Source organism: Musa acuminata, chromosome BXJ3-4 (genome assembly GCF_036884655.1).
Source record: "Musa acuminata AAA Group cultivar baxijiao chromosome BXJ3-4, Cavendish_Baxijiao_AAA, whole genome shotgun sequence".
NCBI classification, from domain to species: domain Eukaryota; kingdom Viridiplantae; phylum Streptophyta; class Magnoliopsida; order Zingiberales; family Musaceae; genus Musa; species Musa acuminata.
Window position 1 is genome coordinate 9,387,023 of NC_088352.1, and position 23,458 is coordinate 9,410,480.

Genomic DNA, 23,458 nt, shown 5'->3' on the forward strand with positions numbered 1-23,458 from the left:
AGAGTTGGAAGCATGGTGTCTCTTTAAAACCTCTAAAACCTTAGTTTGTATTGTGTTTATAACAGTAAAATTTGTTTATAAAACATATACACATGATAACTCTGTTTAATCTCAAGTCGAAAATAGGAGTCGACTCATAAGAACTCCTTGAATATCCTAAAACCTACTTGAATTTAAACAAATATTCTGGCTTAAACTAAGTTATTATCCTTCGATCTGTCGAGACAAACTCACCTGCAAATAACACAGTAATAATGAGCAAATTTCTTTGTATTAATGACTTATGCGGAACTGGAACAGTAAAGTAACAAGGACATCAGTACTCACTTGTACAGAACTGAAGCAGTAGTACCATGGATGATGTTAATTGTGCATCAAACTTCACACAAGAAATGCAAGTCCTGCATTGCACCAGACAAAATGCTTTGTTATGATGCTTTCTACAAGACCAACAAATGCTATTTGTTTCTTACACAACTGGTTGGAAGTACATCAACTCTTGGGAGATCAAAATGAAATGCCGAAAAGACTGATCTCGACCACAAACAATTTCAGAGAAATAAAACCAACACATCTGATAAGTAAAAAAGAAAAGCAGGTTATAGCTAAAAATGAATAGCTTTATCCAAAATTTAATTTGCCAAACTAATATTGAGATGCTTTGGAAACACTTTGCAAAACAAACATATTTATTGAACAATCATGGACAGACACCAGAACCTTGTGCTTGCTTCCATTGCCTACTCGGTGTACAAAATCCCAGCTCTGCTAGGCATGTTGTCCATGATTTGATTATATTAGCTCCAACTATAAATACACTGATTGAAACTATATATATATATATATATATATATATATATATATATATATACAGACCTAAAGCAGAAGGTCCATTGTTCTTCATTGAAGAACAAAGTGGTTTTAGCCTGAACATGTGTGGAAGCTGTGGGATAATATTATCCTGATGCTCCTGCAGCTGCTGTGGATCCTTTTTCATGTTCGTGTTGTTCCTCTTTGGCAAACTCCTCGATTAACATCTGCTGTCTCTGTGTTAAATTGCTGTCGAAAAAACATAGTTCACCAGAAGTTAAACATAAACCATAGACCTCCAGATGAACAAAAATTATAAAGCAAAGAAAAGGTTAACACTGGATAAAATGAACTTACACTGGTACGGTTACATTAAAGTGAACATATTGGTCCCCATAGTAGGAACTGTTCCTCATCTTTATTCCTGCAGATTAATCTCTTATATTAAGCTTCATTATGAAACCTATGTTACCTTCTCTTACATAGAAATGTGATAGAACAAAGTAGTCTTTTTGCTGTACGAAAAGACATGCTAAGCATAATAAAGCTGTAGAACAAGGTAAATAATAGCATTTGCAGTCAATAACCAACAATAAGGATCCTCCCATGCAAATACAATAAAATAATCCCTTTAAGACAACCTTCTGACCAGGTTGAGTACCAGGTTTAACCTAAAAAGTAGAAATCCAGCACTCGTTATATGATATTTATTGTATAATTAAGGTATCTCTTCCCTGCTCTACTTGAATATTTCAGAATATGCAAGGATGGCAAACTGACCTTAAGAACTACGTCTCCTGTGAGAGTTGGCACTTGAATTGTCCCTCCTAAAATTGCCTGAGAATATGACATTTAATAAAATCCATCTTAAGCAAACAATTGTTTCCTTACCGTTTGCCTCTCCATAGGAATAACTCCAGCTGACAATCATTCAAAAGCTAGTTGTCACAATGCTAAGACACTTTAGCACAAGACCAAGGCCTGCTTTTATACTCATGACACTGGATTTATAGTTCCATTTAAATATTCAGTCATATTATCATATTCATATGCCCCTATTTATCTATGTCAATATAGTCAAAGTATGATGTGAAAGACATTAGTACCAACTAAATAGAGCTGTGTTATGATCCTAGTGAAGGTGATTAGAATAATTGATCTAGAAAATGGGTGAAGGATTGATGTAAGTCAAAAATAGAACGCAAGAATGGGAAGGTTCACAAGAAGGCCATAACCTACTATCACGGACTTAGCTGGTTTTGCCTAGGTCGTGCGGCACCCTTGCGTGTCCGTCCGCAAAGGTCAGCCTCCCTGAAGCCTCCCATTGTCCCTTAAGACCAACAAAAGAGAGAACGGGTTAGAGAGAACGTCTCAATCGGGATCCACAAGCAAACATCTCCGAAAAACACTTCATAGACAATGCAAATTACAAACAGACTTTACAAGCTTTGAACAGTTGCACAACAAAGGGTAAAATGATCCATTACAGACCGAAAATCTCTCACACGTGCTCACATGACACAACCTTTATTTACAAGCCTAAAGAGGCCACCAACCTAACTAAAATGGGACTATTAAGCCTTCGGCCGTCCCTCTACATGTTGTACAAGGCATGAACATACCAAAAAACACGGACATACATAAGCATTACATCAAACATCCTGTTTAGAAGTTTGTCCGTGACATTCTCCCCCACTTATTCCTTCGACGTCCTCGTCGAAGCTTTTGTGAACATTGCAACTCCTCGCCTTTACTGAGTCTTCAATCTTCCGCTCCAGTTGCAATGCGCCTCTTGACTCCCAGCTGCTCTCCGCTGCTGTTTTTGAGTAGTCGAACCTTTGATCCGCCATGCTGCTTCAACTCACCAGTGACTCTAACTCTGGTGAGGGGTTGGCTGAGTTGTGCTGATCCTTGTTGATTCCTGCGGATCCTCCAAATGAAGGAAAATATCATCCTTACTGCGTCAGTCTCTCAAATGCCTCATGCTGCTTGAACTGGGTGGATGCTTGTTGGAGCTTTAACGAGCATCATCTCACAAACTTCTGAAGTTTTGGATCCTTCCTCCACAAAATTTGCTCAATGACTCTTCTTTCACTTAGTTGTCACATCCAAGTAGGTTCGCATCACTTCCGCTTTCGATTGGCATTTCGTTGGGAAATGAAGCGGACAATCTACTCTCAGTAACACTGATCACCGTTGGTGAGGATTTGACAACTATTATCTTCCATTATCTTCGAAGGGTCTTGAAACTTGTGCAGGGCTCCACTGCTGGATAGATAAGAGAATTGGGGTACTCGGTTTCGCCCATTCTCTTAAGGGTTAAGAAGGCAAAGGTTACTTGACTTCGCCCGCCTCCTCGAGGTTGTACTTCATGCATCGAGCTGGTTACTAGCCTTCGCCTACTCTTTGCTCACACTTCTGAAGCACTTGAAGTGTTTGCACTCCTTGTGTTGAGTTAGATACTGTGATTCACCTTCTCAATGCCATCGAACTTCTGGAATGCAGGAAGTTTTCACCCCAACTTGGAGTAATTCTCTCATAGATGTGATCGCCTCTGGGATTGTACCGTCTTCTCCATCAACCCTGCCGCCTACTCCCTTGAGTAGCGAAGGTATAGCACCGTGTACTGCCTGCTTCGTTCCTTGGTTATGCACTTTTGCATGACCCGAAGTCCTTCACTTTCGGCTATCTTGATGAGAAGCTCATTGACACCGGTCTTACAAAGTTCCTCGGCCTCTGCCCTTCAGCCTTGTCTCGGTACCTGGAGATTGCCTCTACATGCTCCACCTCCTCGGCCCCTTTCACGACCAAGCGCTCTCCCTCCATGAGAGCAAGGGATCAATGACTTTCACGGAAGTCCCGCCTCTGCGGTACCATGGCGCTGCCATGCCCATGGCCCTACTATCCGTCGCATCGCATCTGCATCCCTTTTCTTCACGATCAATAGATATGTCTCCGTGGCATTCCTCTGAGTCCACCTCTATTCTAACTGATGCTTGATTTTGGGTAGCTAAGTCCCTCTGGACTCGTCGTCGCTTCCTCGCCCCTTTCGACCCCCTGCTTCAATACCTCTGTGTTCTCCAAGCAGTCCGTTTGGTCGATAGAAAGACAGACTGCAACTCTCATACATGGCCTCTGCCATCACGTTGTAGGGTTTGCACTGATTTTGTTCTCCTTAGCTTCCTTGGTAGCAACGTTCGCTTACTCGACCTTGTCCTCTGACTTGTCGGGCTCCCTTAAGCGAATATGAGCTCTGGAGCAGTCCAACTCTCCAGCTGCTTCGATCATACCTCTGCATGATCAAGTCCCTCCCATGGGGTTCACAAGTACTTGCATTCGAACTTTTCCCTTGGTGGAACACAGCCCCCATATGCTGATGACCAAGGTTTTCATCCGATGCAAAATTCGATGCACACCCGGAAGACCCGCCTCTGCGGTACCATGGCCTTCACTCCTTGAATCCATAGCCCTTCTTGCCGTCGTGTTGTTCACCGAAGTGGAGCTTCCAGTAGCTCTCGATCATACCTCCATATGATATAATCCCTCACGGGACTAGATCGTGTGTATCGCATTTGCCACGAACTGTTCCACCACGATCCGCTGCACCATGTCGCCTCCTGGTGACATCTCTATTGCATTCTGATCCTTGTGGGATGAACTCAAATTGTGAACCCTCCAAGTGTGGCCTTTGTCAATACATCGCAGGGTCTCTTCCACGTTCGATTTTGTTCGCTCCTTTGGCAATCGACCTTCATCCACCCACTCTTGGGTCACACCTAGATGAAGCACCGCTCTAGGACAATCCGTCGCCTAGTAGCTCCCGAAGTCCACCGACTTCACTATAATTTGTGCACCATTGTCTGGATCCTGGGCCTCTGCCCCTACCAGCACAATCTCCGTTGCGCACCGCTTCCTTCATAGCAACTTGAATGGCAACACTGTGGCATATTCTTCAAGAGTACCCACCTCTGAGTCCTCTGAACCCAATTTCGCCTCCGTAAATTAAGTCGCCTTAGTTCCTCCATCAAATGCTTCTCCGAGATAAGGTGCATGTGCCCAGAAGCTCCTTTCGTCTTTGGCACCATGCAAGATGAGTCCACTCCGTCATAATGAAGGACCCATGGAACAACATGATTCTACTCTTGCCTCTGCAAGAGTTCATGTCCTTGACCTCTGTCTAAGGAAAGCACTGTGCCTTCGCTCCATGTTCCAACTTCTATGCTGGCTCCCTTCATGCGGCTTGGGTACTTCGCCAAGTTACACCCAAGTTGCTCCGCTCCTCGTTTTTGCATTGAGTCGATAGTGGCCCTCGCGCCCACCATTCCACGGGTCAGCCCTCCCTTGAGTCTGATCTTCATATCGACTCCAAGTGTGCCTTCATTTGGGTTGCTTTGGGTCGCTCCCCCACTTAATCTCGCAATGCATCCACCAATGCATTCTCTCGAGCGAGATCATACAACGACTCCTCGCTGCTTGCTCAGTCCATTGAGTTTCGTGGAGTTGTTGTTTGTTGAGGTACTCCTCAACATGTGAGGTCCGTCCTACATGATTCTCCCTCTGGAGAGCCGAGACTTATCCCTCCAAGATAACTATCATGTTGGAGCAACATCTCTCTTCGTTTCGGAGACCACCATCCCCTTGGACTACTCCGATCTGCTGAACAAACTGTGCATTTTTCTGCCTCCTGCAAACGCACTTGCTAGATTACGACTCCACGTCAATACAGCCCCCGCTGCACCACTCAAGGCCTAGCAACATGTTGAACTCGTTATACACTTCAGCCTCCTACGGACGTATCCTTCACATGCCGAAGAGAAAGTTTCAATGCTCCATGGCGCCGAGTTTCGATCGCCTTGGGATGGCCACGAACATTCCATCGTTCGCATACAAGTCCATGCATGAGTACCAAATTCTTCGAGTTAGCAATTACCCTCACCTTTGTGAGCTTTGCATAACTCTTTTGGTCGTTGAGCAACTCATTCCACCTTGCATGGTCTCATCCTTTACCAAGCGCCACGCTTGTCTTGAACACCATCAAGTATAGTTGTCAACGTTGAGCCGTAGCTCAAACTCAGCAATCTCAACCTTTGTGCGCTCCACATTCTTCCAGGCTTGCCTGTTCTCGTGGTGCCTCTTGCGCGAAGGGTTGGCCATTCCTTTGAATGTCAATCTCAGATGCCCGCTCCTCTAAGCGACTCCTTTTCCTTACATATTCATGCTCGTTTTTCCCCAAACGGTCGCGCGTGTGCTGACTGCCCTCGATGCCGCCCCACTAGGTCCCCCACGTTTGCATGCTAAGTGTTTCTATGAGTGCTTGTCCCGCTCTGATACCATCTGTCACGGACTTAGCTGGTTTTGCCTAAGTCGTACGACACCCTTGCGTGTCCGTCCGCAAAGGTCAGCCTCCCCAAAGCCTCCTATTGTCCCTTAGGACCAACAAAAGAGAGAACAGGTTAGAGAGAACGCCTCAATCGGGATCCACAAGCAAACATCTCCGAAAAACACTTCATAGACAATGCAAATTACAAACAGACTTTACAAGCTCTGAACAGTTGCACAACAAAGGATAAAATGGTCCATTACAGACCGAAAATCTCTCACACGTGTCCACATGACACAACCTTTATTTACAAGTCTAAAGAGGCCACCAGCCTAACTAAAATGGGACTATTAAGCCTTCGGCTGTCCCTCTACATGCTGTACAAGGTATGAACATACCAAAAGACACGGTCATACATAAGCATCACATCAAACATCCTATTTAGAAGTTTGTCCGTGACACTACGCTGATACAATTCTTACCCAAAAGAAGAGAACCAAAATAAGGAGAAATGACCCAATTGAAATCTAGAACTCGTGGTGATTTCAGATTTTGCTAGGAGGACAAGTAAGATAGTCAGATGCTTCATGTAACTTACCGGAAAAGAACCTAACCCAATTATTATCCAATTCATAAATCCAACCTTGGTACAAGATAAACATGAATACAGAAGAAGGTACCTGAGTGACACTTAAGACAGCATCAACATGAATGTCTTCTCTCTCTCCGGAAAACAGGGTCCTCCCTCACCTGAAAAAGAAATTGCAGTGTATAGTGGATTCTAACGCCAGCTCATCCCAGTATACAGGAATAAAATTGTTCACCTTGATAGTAACATAAAGATCACCAGGTTGATTGCCATCAGGATCTGCACCCCCACTTCTATAAACTTATATAGCATCATTGTCATCTGATCATGAATATCAATGTAACAAAACAAACAAAGCATCATGCACACTGGACAATTAAGTAGACTAAAAGTCCTTGCTTAGTAGATATTCTTTGTTATTAGAATAATGATTCAACATCATAGATATTCAAGTGCTTAGTAACAAAAGCACATTTCTGAGTTTCCAATATGATTTTTTTGATATTTTTGTGATATTACAATATGTATATATAATTGTTACTGAAAACGAAAATAACATAATAGCACATGTTACACCAGATAAGTAGATATAGATTTGGCCTCCATAAATCTGTTAACAAAACAGTTAAAAGTGAATTTAAATTTGGCCTCCGTAGATCTCCTACCAGAACAGTTGTCAAACAAGAAATGGAACAAGAAGAAGCTTGGGTAGATATGCAAGTTCCAGAGTAATATTAGGAGATTAACAAATGTATGAGACATATTAAATACAAAAGTACAATGTGAATATAGCATCACAAAATCTAAGCTACATGTCAACATGTTTTCATCTTTCAAACATACCAGGTACCACATCCAGCTTAACTGACTTCACACCTTTCACAACTCACTGTCCTCTGCATGACTTGCATAGGCTCTGAGGAAAAAGAAAATGGTGGGCCCTCATCAGCAAGCATACAAGAAATTACGAAAATGGTTGAGGACATGACCCAATATACCTAAAACTCAATAAAAAAGGACCTATGAACAGATGGTTCTAAATAATCTTTGAAAACACGTTACAGTTGGCCTCGATGCCAGGCTCTCAAATTGATGTCAAATACAACAAAAGTAATACTTGGAAACAAGGGTTTTCACAAAATCTGTAAGGTACAAATTTCCATCTTCAACACGAGATCTTTTGACTACATAAGATGATGCCATCACTAATAAGGCATGTCTCCCTTAACTCCAATAAATATTTTGAACCTAGCATTGAACTCTTTCTTATTACTAGGCTTTAGTCTGGATAAGAATTCAATGCTCAGGAAATCAGTACCCAATTCACAGTGAGAACATGTGCAATCCACAAGGGTAGCCTTCAAGTCTTGGACGTGTGCATCAAAACTAAACCCAACTGGCTGGGCAAAAAACTCACGTAATTAAGCATGAAATGATCGTACTGACACCTCCAATAGGTAGACAAATGTTTAAGCTAACTATCTATATTCAGAAAGAGCTCAAAGAAATTAACCTTTTCCGGGTTCTTCCTCTTGCATTATACTTTTCTGAGTTTTCTCTCTCTTTGTGGCTTTCAATTTTCTATTATGAAGAATAATCATAAAGGAGCCTCACAATAGTCATCTCATATCTTTAACATCAATTAAAACTGAATTTTTAAACTAGCCAGAACTTAGTTTTTGTTACGTCTGGCAGTTTAGCATTTTTCTACCACTACCATAACTTAGCTCCTGTTAACATTTCCTGGATTTCTCATTTCTATCCTTCCACCATGCAGATTGTTCACAACAGATTAAGTAGGAAAATAAGTACGAATTCCAAGAATCTCTAGAAGCATGAGGTATAATTGCAGTAGATGCAACAGACTACAGATGAAAAATAATCATGCATCAAAAAATAAATACTTTGACAGTCCTCCCTGATCCACCACATTGTGAACATGTTGACTGCAGCCTGAACGAGCCATTTTGCATGAAAGTCTGACATGTGAAATTTTGATAATTTGTTTGAGTGAAAATGTCTGTAGAATAACAAAGAACCAAACATATAAAACAGAAGTCACATTATCTAACCATTCCAGAACCTCTGCAGGCTCTACAGGTTTCAGGCTTTGTTCCAGGAGGGATGCCAGCACAACCTGAAGAAAATTCCCATAATGTTAAGGAGTTGGTAGAAGCTTCTATGATGATCGTTTTGAAATGGTTGACTCTCTCAGAAGAATGGATTTCCATGTCAATGGACACGAGTCAACATGGTTAGAAACATGCTGTTGCAGGAAGGTGTAGGCATAAGCACTATCAACTCATGTCAGCGGTGCTGACATATGGCAAGGCCAAGTTTGAGCCTATGCAAACTGGCACAAGGGTGTGTTGGTCAGTACCATACTGTGCCAAAAATGTATTGGTACAATGCATGACATGATACTGCAATTCTTGTTCAGAAGAACATGTACTTTACCACATGATTCACAAGTTACAGCAGTTTGGAAAGTCACAATCTAGGTACACCCTTGAACTGCTTCCATGAATGAAATTTCAAGAGAAACCTACAACAGTAAAACAGTTGTGCAATATTTAGCAACTAAGTAATAAGCAGCAGCATAACGGAAACATTAGAGGAAAAAGAGAAAGAAGAACCTCAACATCTTGTCCTCCAAATTCTCTCTCTGAACATACTTCTGAAAAACTGGTTGCATAGGCATGAGACAATCAAATTTACATGTCAAAGCTGAGAACACTAAGGACAACCAAAAGGTATAAATAAGTCATTCAACTTGTACAACTAAAATTGTTGATCAGAGCAATTCAAAGAGTTGTAGATCATCTGTGCAAGGAAAAACAACAATATGGATTTCGCTAATGGCATATTTTCCTGCACATATCCATTTGAAAGCAAGTGCTCATAACTCTAGTCCTACCGTACACATTGGCTTAGACAAGCTTGGCTGGCACCTGCCATTCTGTCACAACAGGCCAGCAGTTTCTAGCATCTTCGTACATTAATTTCTCAATTCATCATATTTGTATATTAGTTCCTGCATCCCCGAAGCATAGTGAATAAAGTTACCTTATGGGTACGTAACTGCAACAATAAGGAATATAATAAGAATATCATTTTCTTAAATTCAAGTCATTATAGGATTAAAGACTTTTCTAATATTTTCTCTTTTCTTCTTCCTTACGGATAAGATGAGAGAAATTATTTAGGATGATATGAGCATGTGTTTAAGAGACCTCAATATGCAATAATCAAAAGAAGTAAAATGATTAATGTTAGTGGTACGAGGAGAGGTAGAGGAAGTCCTAAAAATACTTTAATAAAAACTATAAAAAAATATTTAAGCATTCTGAGCTTAACTAAATATATGACTCTCTACATATCTTAATGGTAACAAAAATCCATGTAGCTAACCCCAAATAATTGAGACTTACAACTTTGTTGTTGTTGTTATCGTGCTATTTTCTTCTCCAGAAGCCATAATCCATAAAGCTCAAAAGTACAACTCAGTACCCCATTTTAGCTCTGAACGCTTCTAAATAACTGATTGATTTTCATATACAATATGGATTACTTCTAAAAATGTTTAAACGTTGGGAAACATATAATCATTATTGTAGGGTAATGATCTCAAACAATCCTTAGATTCAAAGATGATCCAGGTTGAAATGTTTAAGGTTAGAAAACAAATAATCATCATTACAATGCCGTACAAAATATCAGGTCACAGTTCAATGCAGTAACAGTCCATAATGCAAGGACAGAATTGCAACTAACATTGTCAGCATCATCTAAAAACTCTACGAGACATAAAAAGATCTTCATATATCTTTCTTTCAGGTCACACCAAACTCTACTTTTAATCATCAAAAATGAAAATAACAAGTTTAGTTTAATAGAATAAAAAGTACATCTCTCTACATACAGCAAACAGAGTGAAAGATCACTTGCAAAAGGAAAATGTACATGCACATCGTTGAATCCTCCAGCACCACCAAATATATCTTCAAATGGATTCCCAAACCCAGCTCCTCCAAATGGTCCATTAGGACCGGGACCACCTCCAGCTGCAACTTGTTCAAATGCATCTGGACCAACCTGCCAGATATCAGATAAATAATTCACCAGAGAGAACAAGGGTAACAAGAAATTTCAGAAACAAATTATTGATTGACAGTGAATTTAATTGAAAAGCTGCTCATGCGCATGCAGAAAATGTAGAAATATAAGCTAGATGTATCAACAGATAGCAAACTGCTGATTTAGAACTATAAATGACCATCAATCACTAACAAATGCTTGAGTTTGTCATACTGTCGTTTAGTTTAATTCTACTAGGCCTATATATCTTACACTTACAAGCTATATTTGAATCTAGCAACTAGTCAACACTAGCAATCACTAGAATTCTGACTCTGCATGCATAAACATTAACCACAGAGAAAATAAATCTCTACTTTGTAGAGTTCTAGTCTTTTACAAAATAAATTTTAAGCCCATACCCACTGCCTACTCCATATAAGCATAGAATTATGTCGAGAAGATGTGATCTGCTCAGGATCAAAGGTACTAATGATGCAAACACAGGATAGGTTGAGGTCCTCCATTTTGTTTATGGTTATGTTTATCAGTTTATGTGAGTCCTAACTACAAAAGATTTGATCGATCTATTATCTCAAAAATACATTTCACCTTTTAGTTCCCCCTTCTTACCTCTTTCCAAGAAGAAAGCTTAACAAGGCACTCATCATATTGAGACTCTACGATAGAAAAGCATTAAGAGTCTAAAACCTAGAACATGACTATAGGGTCATCATGAGTTAGTTTCAGGATGCAAGGGATGTCAAAAGTCAGAAGATGGATGGGTCTGCCTGCTACCATTAACTTGTTGAATCTCGGATTTTGATGATGAAATCAATTGATGAAGTTATGATCTAATATGCGTTTAAGTGATGCAGGACTATCTTCGATCAAAAAAGACAAATCGATTGAAGCAAGAAAAATCGAACGTTGAGCCGAAGTGAACATGTCGGAAGATTGGACGTCAAGCCGAAGGTTCGATCGACGTGCCGGCAGAAGGATCTCGTGCCATGAGTTCGGGCATCGGGCCGAAGGATCACACATTGTGCCAAGGAGATCGGATATTGTGGAAGGTTAACATGCCGATTGAACAATACGCCGAAGGAGAGGACGATGCGCCGAAGGATCGGATGAAGCACCGGATGAACCAATGACATGCCGAACAACATAGTATTCTCGCTTTGTAGTCATTTGTCTAGATCGAAGTAATCTAGGGGGCTAATTGAGTTAGTTTTTAATGTAATCATGTTAACTCAATTAGGGGCCAATTGGGCCTAAATTAGGATTGATTTGGGCTTATTGGGAGGCCCATTTAATGACCCAAAAATTGGGTCAGGCGGTGGCACCGTCAAACTGGCGGTGGCACCGTCAAACTGGCGGTGGAACCACCTATGAGCTGAAAAAGTCAAAAGCCTAGCCTCCGAGGCTGTCAAGTGGTGGTACCGCCAGTGTCAGACTGGTAGGCGATGGTACTGCCCGTACTCGGAAGACCCAAAATTTTAAATTTTTGGCTCCATTTTTTAAACCATTTGGGGCCTATAAATACCCCACCTGGGCAGCAAAAAAGGAGCAAGAATTCTTAAGAAAAAAACTGAAAAAAACTCTGCCAAAACATTGAGTTCCCTCCTCCTTGAGCTTAGAAGTTGATCTAAGGGAGGTGTGTGAGAGTGACCTTGTAAAAAAGGGGTGTAAAGGTTCTCTTCTGAGCTTGTCAAAAAGAGAAAAGAGTTGTAAGAGGGTAGTTGATCTTCGCCCATTGAAAAAATATCATTAGTGGAAGCCGGAGGCCTCGACGGAAGAGGAATCGGGAGTGGAGTAGGTCACGATGGCCGAACCACTATAAATTCGGTGTGCTCTTTTTTTCTTACTGTTTACTTTTGTTGCTAATTGATTTAACTGTCTACGACTTGTGCTTGCACTCTACATTTAAACATCTTTCCGATACTCGCTTTATCGAACTAAAGTTTTTCAAACCGACGTTTTTACAAAAGCATTAATTCAAACCCCCCCCCCCCCCCCCCTCCCTCCCTCTTAGTGCCGATTTCGATCCTAACATAACTTAAGCCTAAGCATTTATTTTAGATCAATAATTCAAGTTCATCAAGTTCGTAGATTAGTTCTCCCATCAAATTAGGTCATGTCAAATGATATCATAGCGGAGTTAGTACTTTGCATAGTGATGTTTGAATCTGGGCGTACCCATTCATGGTGTGGGGAACTGGGTAACCAAAGTCACAATCAGAATCAAAAGGAAGCTCGTTAGATAAGTCCCAGAGGTGCTGGTTCAAATCTAGTTTGTGGCATAGTTATCTGGATAAGAATAAGAGCAGTTGGTATTGGACGAAGGGGAAGAACATCATGATCCATTGAGAAGACTGGAGACACATCATGATATGAAGCCACCATTGGACTAAATCACATATGCTGCCAACAACACATGATTCGAGGTTAGGAGTTAGTTTAAAACCTTGACAAAGACTTCAACGTTAAGTGTCTTACATCTAAAGAGAATGAATGTAATTATGTAAAAATAGACGATTCAATTGTTATTAGCTTGGACTTAAGCATTTTATGTTGGTAGTTTAAAATCGTCAAGTAAATTCGTCGGTTCTCTCATGGGACTAGATTATTACAAAGGACCTTTGTAAATTTGAATTGATTTCCTTTTTAAGGTCAATTTTACATATTCGGTAATCCTCAATATTTTTTCTTTTTGGTCAACATTTTGATGTACTGCTCTCTTCTTCGTATAGATCTTTTTATTTAAAGTTAATTCCTTTTCTACAAATTTTTTCCTATTGCATTTTCTATTTTCCCTATGTGTTATTCACTGGAACCACTCATCTATTACATGAAAAAGTTATGAGCAACTAATGCTCCAATACCACCTAAGCACACAGATAACAATAAAAGAAGTAAATGCAAACAAACAAAAATTTCAACACCTGATTATATAACCTTCGTTTATCCTCATCCTTCAAAACCTGAAAAAGGAAAAGAAAAATGTTTCATGTTCATAAAGTTAGAAGCAGAAGATGGAACAGTTCTATAATATATTACATGATATGCGCGTTGCACTTCTTGGAATTTTCTTTCTGCACCAGCATCATCTTTGTTTGTGTCAGGATGGAGCCTCTTAGCAAGCTACACAAAATTTTCAAAACGAGTCAGCAAATTTCACAGCAAACATAATCCCATGATATAAGAAAAAGGAGTTTACACAAAACATCTTTGTAAAATCTATTCTTGAAATCTAGAACAAACAATGGAAGAACTATATTAGTCTCAGATTTCAAAACAGATGAAAAATCAAGAACTTGGAATTTTAAGAGTCTCTGGATGAAGACCATGTCTTCGATGGCCATAGTATGCATTATTAGGTTGTTTTTCCTTATCTCTTAATAAAAAATTTGTCTTATTAGCTACAAAAGGCATGGTGATTGTATTGCACTTGGGTTGTGTCTGTAACCACATTGCTCCATACCACACCAATAGCTGTTTCCTTTTCTTTAAAACTCTTCCCATGTGTAAAGGAACTTACGACAATTTCTTCTTGCGTGAGGTAAAAATGAACTAATATGGCACATCTGAACCCAAAAGTTGAACTCTTACATGTTTGGGTAAACCTCACTTATAGCTAATATTGCACCCTTAAAAAAAAAAAGAAGAGACAGCAACAATGTAGGACACGAGAGAATGAATGGCAACAACAAAAGAAGAAAATAGTAGACAGAAACGGGGGTGACACTGTAAAAGAGATGCATTCTCAATGAAGCAAAATCTTCTCATACACAAAAAAGTCTGATTGCTCTAATCTAACACAATATGTTCAATACTAAAGAGAGAATCGAAAAGGAAAATGTTTCATCTCCCATCCTGACTTGTGACTTAGATCCCTGTGGAGGTGGTGTTTTGCACATACAAAAAACTCTGCTCCAACCCCACTGCACTCCTCCCACAATCGGTACCAGATATCCCATTTGTGAGCTAAACTTATGACTTAATTTGAAATGTCAAGCAGTGCTAATAAAAAGCGGCCAATTAGAATAATGGTCGATATCAATGGAAAACTATTCAGCAGTCCCTGAGTGAACACACAGAAGATCTAAGATGCAGAAGATCACAACATGCATGCCTCAGAAAAAAATGTTCTCTTATACATCCATCTGTCAGCTAATTTAGGTCATGGCCTGAACCCAGAGACAAAATCTGAGCCTAATCTTTGTTCTTATAGTCCGAATCAGATTCCAAGATGCAATGTACAATAGAAAGTATTTATCATCACAAAAGAACTTCTTATTTTCTAATTAATGTTAACATCAATTTCAGGAATTTCAATGGGTAATGCATTCTCATCAAGTCCAAGAGGAAGTTACAGTCCTACTAAGCTACTTATGAATTTGATGTATGACATGCATAAGAAGCGTTTGAATTATTTGGTATCCGAACACATGGTATACTAGGTAAGAATGAAATGAAATGTAATGTGTTTGTGCTGCAAACCGAGAAAACCAATATCATGCACCCATTCAAAAAAGGATAATGCTTAGAAATGAAATTGACAGTTCATCAGAAAAATTACCGCATGGTAGGCTTTTTTGATATCAGAAGCGCTTGCATTCTTATTCACACCAAGTACATCATAGTAATCCTTTGCAGACACTGACCGTGTACCTCGATATAGAATCAGATGTACAATAAGAGAAAAGAACGCTCAACGGCTCAAGACATAAAAAATCCAAAATGCAAAATCCTCAGCCTGTCCTACTTCAAAATTCTACAATCGTTAATTCCTTCAGCTTCCATACGACAAGAGGGAACACTATGCATACCATGAAACGACCTGCTCGGGACAAAGTGCCACTGAAACGCTCCATTAATAATCCCCTTCGTAAGATTCGCTGCACAATATGCAAGACATCGGTATTCAACCACAAAAAAGAATTCAATGTTTAGCATATTAGACGCTACAAAATCATGACTTTTCCACCATACACATGCCCATACCCACGTAACACATCGTACCTGCTTCGCAATTTTCGTTTACGACACTCCGAGACGAGCTGCAAGCCCAGGAAGCGAACCGGGCCGATGCGCCGTCCAACTACAATAGCCCATGAAAAGGCTTCGGAACTCCACAGACGAATCAAAAAAACAACAAAGAAAACGACACAAGAGAGGGGAAATCTCTACCGCTGCGGCGGTTGTCGATTCATCGAGGAGTTTCGATCCGAGGGACCTGCGGGCGAACCAGAAGCCGAGGCGGGCGGCGTGGGGCCTCATCGAAGGAGAGCCGGCAAGGTCTCAGGGCCTCTAGTTGCAGGTGTTCGACATCAAACTACGGGCTTAAAGGAGGCGGAAGAGAGGTGGGAGGGAAGGCAAGGTTGGTCGAATTGACGAGCGCGAGAACTGGACGGGACCGCGGGGAGCTTCTGTGGTGGAGAAAGGTTAATTGGAGAGGGGCACTTAGGGTATACAAAATGGAAGACAAAACTTCAGTAAAATATTAATGGGGAGTAAAGAATATATGTTCTGTTCTTGGAGATATTTTCCTGTAGTCTGCTCTACAGAAGATTGATAGATCAATTGACTGATTGATAGATCAATTTTAATAAAATATATATATAATGATAAATAAGAATTGATCAGTTTGGATAAATCACATTTGGGAAAGATTATCAAGTAAATAATTGAATTATTAAGATAGATTTTAGGGTCAAAGCGAAGACATAGATCACTCATCTATATCATCGAGTGTGATAAAGAATTAAAATTTACTATTTGGTTAGCCTATCGATGATCCATCAAACTCCCTCATCAAAAGTTGAGGATTTGAAACCTCATTTTACATCAAAAGTGAGGATTCAAATTCTTATCATATGATTTTTCTTGGTTGTACAAGATTAACTTATCAAAAACGAACTCAAAACATTATATGTTACATTTTACTCACTTAGAAGACATGATAAAATTTGGAATGACATAAATAGTTCGCTTGTGACATTGATGACAATGATTATCTTCAAATATAATGGAAGACAAGGAGGCGAAAGAATTGTGGCAAAAGATAGAAGGGGAGAAAAACACATTGAGGACTGCACAAGGAAAAGAACAAATTGTTGATCACAAAACAAATTAATCAAGAAGAAACCAAACAATCATCCTATAATCAGTCATGTTCTGCAGAGTACAACCTTTTGTAATGTTACTACTGTGTCATCCAAACAGAGAAATATTCATATTGCAGTCTATTTATCTTAATCAATATTGTATAAAACATGCCAGCCAAAGAAGAAAGAAAGGAAACTATAGGAGCCAACTCTTCTACAAGAAGAAAATGTTGAAAACCAAGCAGAAGATTATTGCTATCAAAGCTTCTTAGTCTACCTGTGATCCTGCCACACACATCCATGAAAAAGACAGCAAATGTGCTTGGTTTTTAAGGCAAGATAACTCCGATAGTAAGCATCACACTGTTAGTGTTCTTGCTTTAGTAGTCATCCCCAGCAGTCTAAGTGAAACTAATGAGCTTTGCAAAATCTGGTTTACTAGTTCTTCGATATATTATCACACATCCATGAAAAAAATGAATGATTAAAAAAGATATTATGGCATTGTTATGTCCCTGTCCAATGAGATAATTATTTGTAAGCCTCCACTGACCTACAATGCTTTAAGTTTAACTTAATATCATAATCTCTTCCACTTAAGGCTTGACATCCTCCTCAAAACCTATACATAGCAATTACATGATCATCAAATCAAATTCCATTAAAGATTATTGTAATACATAACAAAAAAATTTGTCAAGAAGCAATCATCATAAACAAGTAAAACTTATAGCCACATGCCCCCTTCGTTCTAGCATTAGCATTTGCACCACCCTCAAGTAACAACCGTTACACTGATGTGCCATCATTGTGCAGGCATATGAAGGAGCATCACACATTACTGGGTATACTCAATGATGGCAATTTGAATTATAGCTCTAGTAAATAGGGCATACTGAGCCTAATTAAAACACATTATTGATGGTGCACCAATCTGATCATAAGTAGCATAAGCGGTACACTTAAAAATAAATAAATAAAACATGAATATCAAAAGTGTATGCACAGAATAAAACTTTTTGCACTGTCTAAGATGTCAACAATATATTGGTTATTTCTGCCATTTGATAAGGGTACACTTCTTCTAATACTATGGAATGGCTAAATGGAAGATGTAAACCAAAAGTCTAAATCTGTGAAAGGAAGATAACCTCTAAAATTCAAATTCCTTAAGCATACAGAGTGATTTCTACATACTTCCCACTAGGGAGGTAAAATTTGCAATTTTTCGCAAACCAAAATATGTAATTTACTAAAATAAAAACACACACATCACATTACGGCTCTCAGGTGTCAGGGCAGGAAAAGTTGACATTTTATATCACACTGATAGAAATTGGTACACTGGAGCACATGTATCATCCAGATTGTGCATGATTCTTGGTGCTTCAATGAGAGCAATTTTGGAACAATGATGCATCAAGTCGACCAAACCTGATCAAGTAATGACAAAATAAGGTGAAGGTAAAGGAACAAAGAAAATAACTTTTTTTTCATTTTCAACTCTTCAGTGGTGAGATTGTTCTAGCTCACGTTTAATTTGCTTGAACCAATTAGACGATTAAATATGGATTAAGAATTCAGTGGATGGCCTATACTTCTGTGCAAAAGAAAATAATCCAGTGTCAAAGATAATTAACTCTGTTATAATCCCATTTATCAACTATATCAATCTAAACTAATTTTTCCATTTTACAGTAGAATCTTAGGCTTTTCCTCTAATGTGCAGATGAGCATGCATTTCTTCCAAGTCACAAAAAGGCAAATTAAACTTCTAATAACACAATAACTCTTTAACATACTAAATAAGTGGACTGAATTATTTAGGCAGACAGCAAAGTACCAGTCTAATAATAACGCAATAACTCTAGACAGATAAGCATTTTTTGTTGACAACTTGAAATTTAAAGCTAATAAATGAGAGAAGATATAAAAACACCAACACCTTGCAGGTCACCCTTACTGGCACCAATGTGAAGCAGGGCACAACCCTTGTCATCCCTCTCCCTCAGCCTTTGCTTGAAATATCGTCAGCTACACAAGTAATTCTCCGGAGGCATACCTTACCAGATCAAGAATCAACCATGAAAACAAAAAAGAATAAATGACAAATTACCTCAAAAAACACTTTCTTTTTTCGAAAAGAATAAAAGGGAGAACCAACAATCCAATCCGAAAGCAAAATCAAGGCCATTTAGCAGGGAAGAGAGTAGTTCTTTATGCGAAAGGATGTGATCAGGGGCGAAGATACGGAGAATGCTGAGGGCTGAGATCGGAGCAATGATCCAAGAGAAAATAAAGAAGAAGACAGGAGCGTAATGAAGGCGCCTAATTATTCGATCAAATAGAGGGAACCCTAAATCAAAACGAACAAGATGGACAGAGAAAATAAGAACCATTAATTATCTTTTCGACAACAGTTTCATGACCTTTGATGAGGACAATCAATGATAAGTATTGTCAAGTTAAGCCTATGGTCATCAATCTAGTAGCTCGACCGGATCGACAGAATCTATACATAAGGTTCAACGTTTCCATGGTTTTAGGGAGAAACCTACCCGAAGAGAGGGGAGGAAACCATCATCAGAGCCTACAAAACCGCATCGATCAGAATAAGAAAAGACGATGAGTATTCTAACGTCAACGAGGAGACTCGATCCGACCTCGCGGCGTGGAGATCCCGCGAACGGGAGCCGCGGAAGAAGGAGAACGTCGTCGCTTTCCGCCTCCGATTCAGTTGGTGCAAGGCGGGAAGCGGCTCGTCCGCCGACGGATCGCGGCGTTCCCGACCTGCACCAAGCGAACCGGAGGCGGCATCGACTGCCGAATCGTAGCCATCGCCGGCGGCGGCGAAAAGAAATGTCTCCATCCCATCGCACGGTGTGCAATTTATGTGCGAAATCAATGGACCTGATTGAGCCACGTGGTTTTATTATATACTGTTTGGGATCCGACGCTCATCCTTGAAGATTGAAAACAAAATTATTTATTTAATTATCCGAAAGATGCAAAATATGAGTTTTTCTGAATAATTCCACCTTTCTATTTTAAAAATATATTTCTTCCTTTGTAAAATGATAAAAATACTCTCTTTACCAAAATTCAGATCCAATGGTAAATTGGATTGATTACAGTATCTCTGAACAAAATTATATTATTTTGATTCAATAACTTAAAACATTATAATTAAGTAAATATTTACTTTTTTATTATAATATTTTTCAAGATATATAAACTTGAATTTAAGATAAATGAGAAGAAAAAAAGATGTATCATGTTTTATTCTGATACATATGTCAAAGCCTTCCTTATTCCTAAACAAAATTACTCAAAACTCTCAAATATATCATTTAATGAGACTCTAAAGCCCATAATAAAACTGATAATTATAATTGGTTGAAATTTGAATCAATTAAAGGATATTATTTTAATATAGTTATAATGTATTAGTTCAGTAATAAGAATCATCGTAATCATTATGATAGAAAAAAAAACCTTTTTTTTTAGGCAAAATGAGTTTTTTGATTATTTACTAAAATTTTAGAGAATTTTTTAAATAAAATAAGGCCAAACACTGTTCCACTAAGTAATATAGTATATATAAATAATAAATTATATTTCCTGTGCACCAAAAATGCAATATTTTAAATTTAAGTTGGTTATGAGAATGAACGAAAGATTTTTGTAAATGTTTTACTAAAAAAAATTTGTATTTTTGTATTTTATTACAAAGAATAAATAAAAAATATGGGATTCCATCCCACGATTTTACTGTTTACAGTCAAAGGTGTTTCCCTTCTTTAGTATTCTTCTCACCCACAAATCTACTCCCTGTCCAAGACAAGGAGAGAAGTGCTCTGATAGCTAGCAATCATTCAAGCATCAAAGTGATTCACCAAACTCACTTAGCAGACTTGCAGATCCATATCATGCAGACAATGTCTAGAATAAAGACGTGAAGCATGATAGCAACAACAATAAATAGACAAGGGGGAAGTGCCAAACTCTGTATTCTTAATAGTACTTTCTAGAGTATGATTATATTAAGGAATTTGAAGAGCACATGCCCTATGCACACATATTAGTAAGGAAATTAATTTCATTTTTATGCTTCATCCATCTTTCACATTATGATTATTGCTTACGAAGCAAGCATTTAAGGGTTTGAGAAGATGAACCAACATTTCAATAGTAGACCTATCAAAACTTGATTAATATTTCAGATTGATCATCAATTCATAGAGCCAATCCGACTCGACTTATTTCTTAAAAGAGAATTAGATCATTCGATCGAAAGAGTCATTAGCACAAGTGTCACCAACAAGAATTATGCAAGTGTAATGTAAGAGAATCTTATATTTATAAAAATATTTTTGAAATAAAAAATACTTCAAATAAAAATTTCTTCTTTAAATGATATTAATGTGATAGTTCGAGTTGATTGGAGGGCATGGCGAGTACCGAATGACATAAAAGATTGGCTATGTCTGTTCCATTAGAGATGATCTCTCGGTTCATGGGGGCAGCAACATTCAAGCATGCCTGTCCACCAAGAGACATGCACAGGAAAGGAGACTGTTCACGGAATTAAGCGTCACTGTTGTTGGATGAAGAGGTTCGCCAAGACACCCTTCATATGTCGTTTCTCCAACGAGCAAACCACTCAATTACCCAATCATTTTGCACTTTCATTTGACACCTCCTCCGCAGATGGAGTCCATGTTCAACAAAGAGGAAATGAAATGATGGAGTTGTGATGGAACTACTGGAGGTCACTGTTCTTCCGAGTGTTTGAACCTGTGAGAGAAACCAAATAGATTCCTCTTTGCCACTGTTTGAGATAGGAACAAGGCACAGTGGTGCATCCAACGCAGCTCATGCCATGCCTCAACTTGGTCCTCTGGCCACACAAAAGCAGAGAGAGTCTGTCACTTGTGCAGTTCTTCTGAGGCAGAGCAAGAATCTAGCAGTGAGTCGTGACATTTTCCACCAGGATGGTTGTGCTGTCCGAGCTCGAGGAGGAATAATTGTCCTGCATGTCACATGGCTGAGGATTTGGAATCGATGAAAAGCATCTGACAGAATTGTGCGAGCAAGGTTATGTTCTTCTGCCTGGTGATCACCGACTGTGTTCAATGATTGAAGCCCATTAGAGTGGGAGATGCAGCAGCTTTGGCTGCACAGACACCCACTGTTCTTAGGTGAAACAATGTATCATTCTGGTTATGTTCAATTCTTGTTTCTATATGGACAGACAAGTGTATGTGATTCAGAACAAATGGCTAACAATTTCTTACTTGAATATGACACTCTGAGAAGAACAGTCGGCGACGAGTATACCGTGCAAATGGATTCTTTGGACAGATTTTCTTACATATAAAACCTGGAAGATATCGGCATGACTATTTTGTTGATGATCCGATCAATAATTTAACATGATATCAAAGAAAAGTTCACAAGGTAGGGAAGATTTTGTTGATGATCGACGGTGGTGTATAATTTGACATGATAAGATGAATGGTTTTTGGAGCAAGTCTAACATTGAAGATCAAGGTAGTGAAGAGAAGGCAAGATATTAGGAGGTGACAGATTCATGACCAATCTTTTCTGTGGCTTCTGCCTTTCATGATCCAACACAGAGAGCTTGGCTTCTCCCCTATCCAGGCCATGTGGGGCTCCTCTGACATCTGCCATCATGTGATCAACTTGATGACAAATTTGCTTGGTTTGATCCAGTTTGTGCACTAGTTCACTTCAAGCAACATGTTACTTGATAACAAAACTCAATCTGACTTCGATACAAGCATATTCTAACCAAATGGTGACTCTGTTTGACATAATTAATGCAGCATTTTAGTCAGTAACATCACTTTACATGAGGATATTACTGACTCAATCCATCAAGTTTTTCAGCATGGCAAGTGCTCTGAGTTCTTCAGTTTCCTCTCCAGATACAATATCTGTTAATGGAAATAGAACAGTACTAAACTTTTATTTTTTCTTCCTTTTACTTTTTTCTTGAATGGTCAAAACAGTGTGAAAACAGTTATCATATTTGACATATGTTTAACAAGTGTTTCTGGTTCAACAAGTTATAATAAATTCTCAATAACTCTCATCTTGCTGTTCATCATGGTCGATCTTATTTCGAGAATATTAACAAAACAAAAGTAATATTTTATATTACTTGAAAAGAAACAGTGTTTCTTAGTTTCCAATAGAAATAAATACTCTTAGTTTTCTTCAGTTCTGTTTGATTTTCTTGAAAAGAAATAGTGTTTTAAGGAGAATTGAATCCATTATAAATCCTTTTTTCTTCCCTACCATCATTTGTTCAAGGATTTCTCTCTCTCTCTCTATTTACTCACTCATGATCTCTGCCAGTGCTGAAGAGCTGAAGCTACTCCTGTTGCTGCACCATCAATCCTCTTAGGGCCAAATGCCTAGTACAACTTTTGGAGTGCTCATAAATTTTGCATGATGCCATGCATTTCTTTTGGTATGTTTCATATAGTGTTTGGCCATCTATTTCATGCAATCTTTATGGCTTTG

General features: G+C 38.9%; 1 protein-coding gene across 9 annotated transcripts; it reads right to left on the reverse strand.

Moving 5' to 3' along the window:
* Positions 1-750: 750 nt before the first annotated feature.
* Positions 751-19,750, reverse strand: LOC135635213 (chaperone protein dnaJ GFA2, mitochondrial-like). Of its 9 annotated transcripts, XM_065146147.1 has the most exons (18): positions 19,465-19,744; positions 15,990-18,968; positions 15,822-15,900; positions 15,629-15,697; positions 15,379-15,470; positions 13,857-13,940; positions 13,742-13,780; positions 10,683-10,804; positions 9,356-9,404; positions 9,177-9,264; positions 8,792-8,856; positions 8,624-8,698; positions 7,563-7,635; positions 6,955-7,040; positions 6,811-6,880; positions 1,591-2,140; positions 1,168-1,234; positions 751-1,059 (listed from the first exon to the last, which is right to left on the reverse strand). In XM_065146147.1, the coding sequence occupies exons 2-10, from the start codon at positions 16,077-16,079 to the stop codon at positions 9,217-9,219; spliced, it is 672 nt and encodes a 223-aa protein (XP_065002219.1). In that variant the 5' UTR covers positions 16,080-18,968; positions 19,465-19,744; the 3' UTR covers positions 751-1,059; positions 1,168-1,234; positions 1,591-2,140; positions 6,811-6,880; positions 6,955-7,040; positions 7,563-7,635; positions 8,624-8,698; positions 8,792-8,856; positions 9,177-9,216. The 9 variants fall into 9 exon arrangements, with proteins under 9 accessions (XP_065002219.1, XP_065002218.1, XP_065002220.1 ...); XM_065146146.1 differs by lacking the exon at positions 1,591-2,140; XM_065146148.1 differs by lacking the exon at positions 1,591-2,140 and having other exon boundaries at positions 10,683-10,814.
* Positions 19,751-23,458: the final 3,708 nt, after the last annotated feature.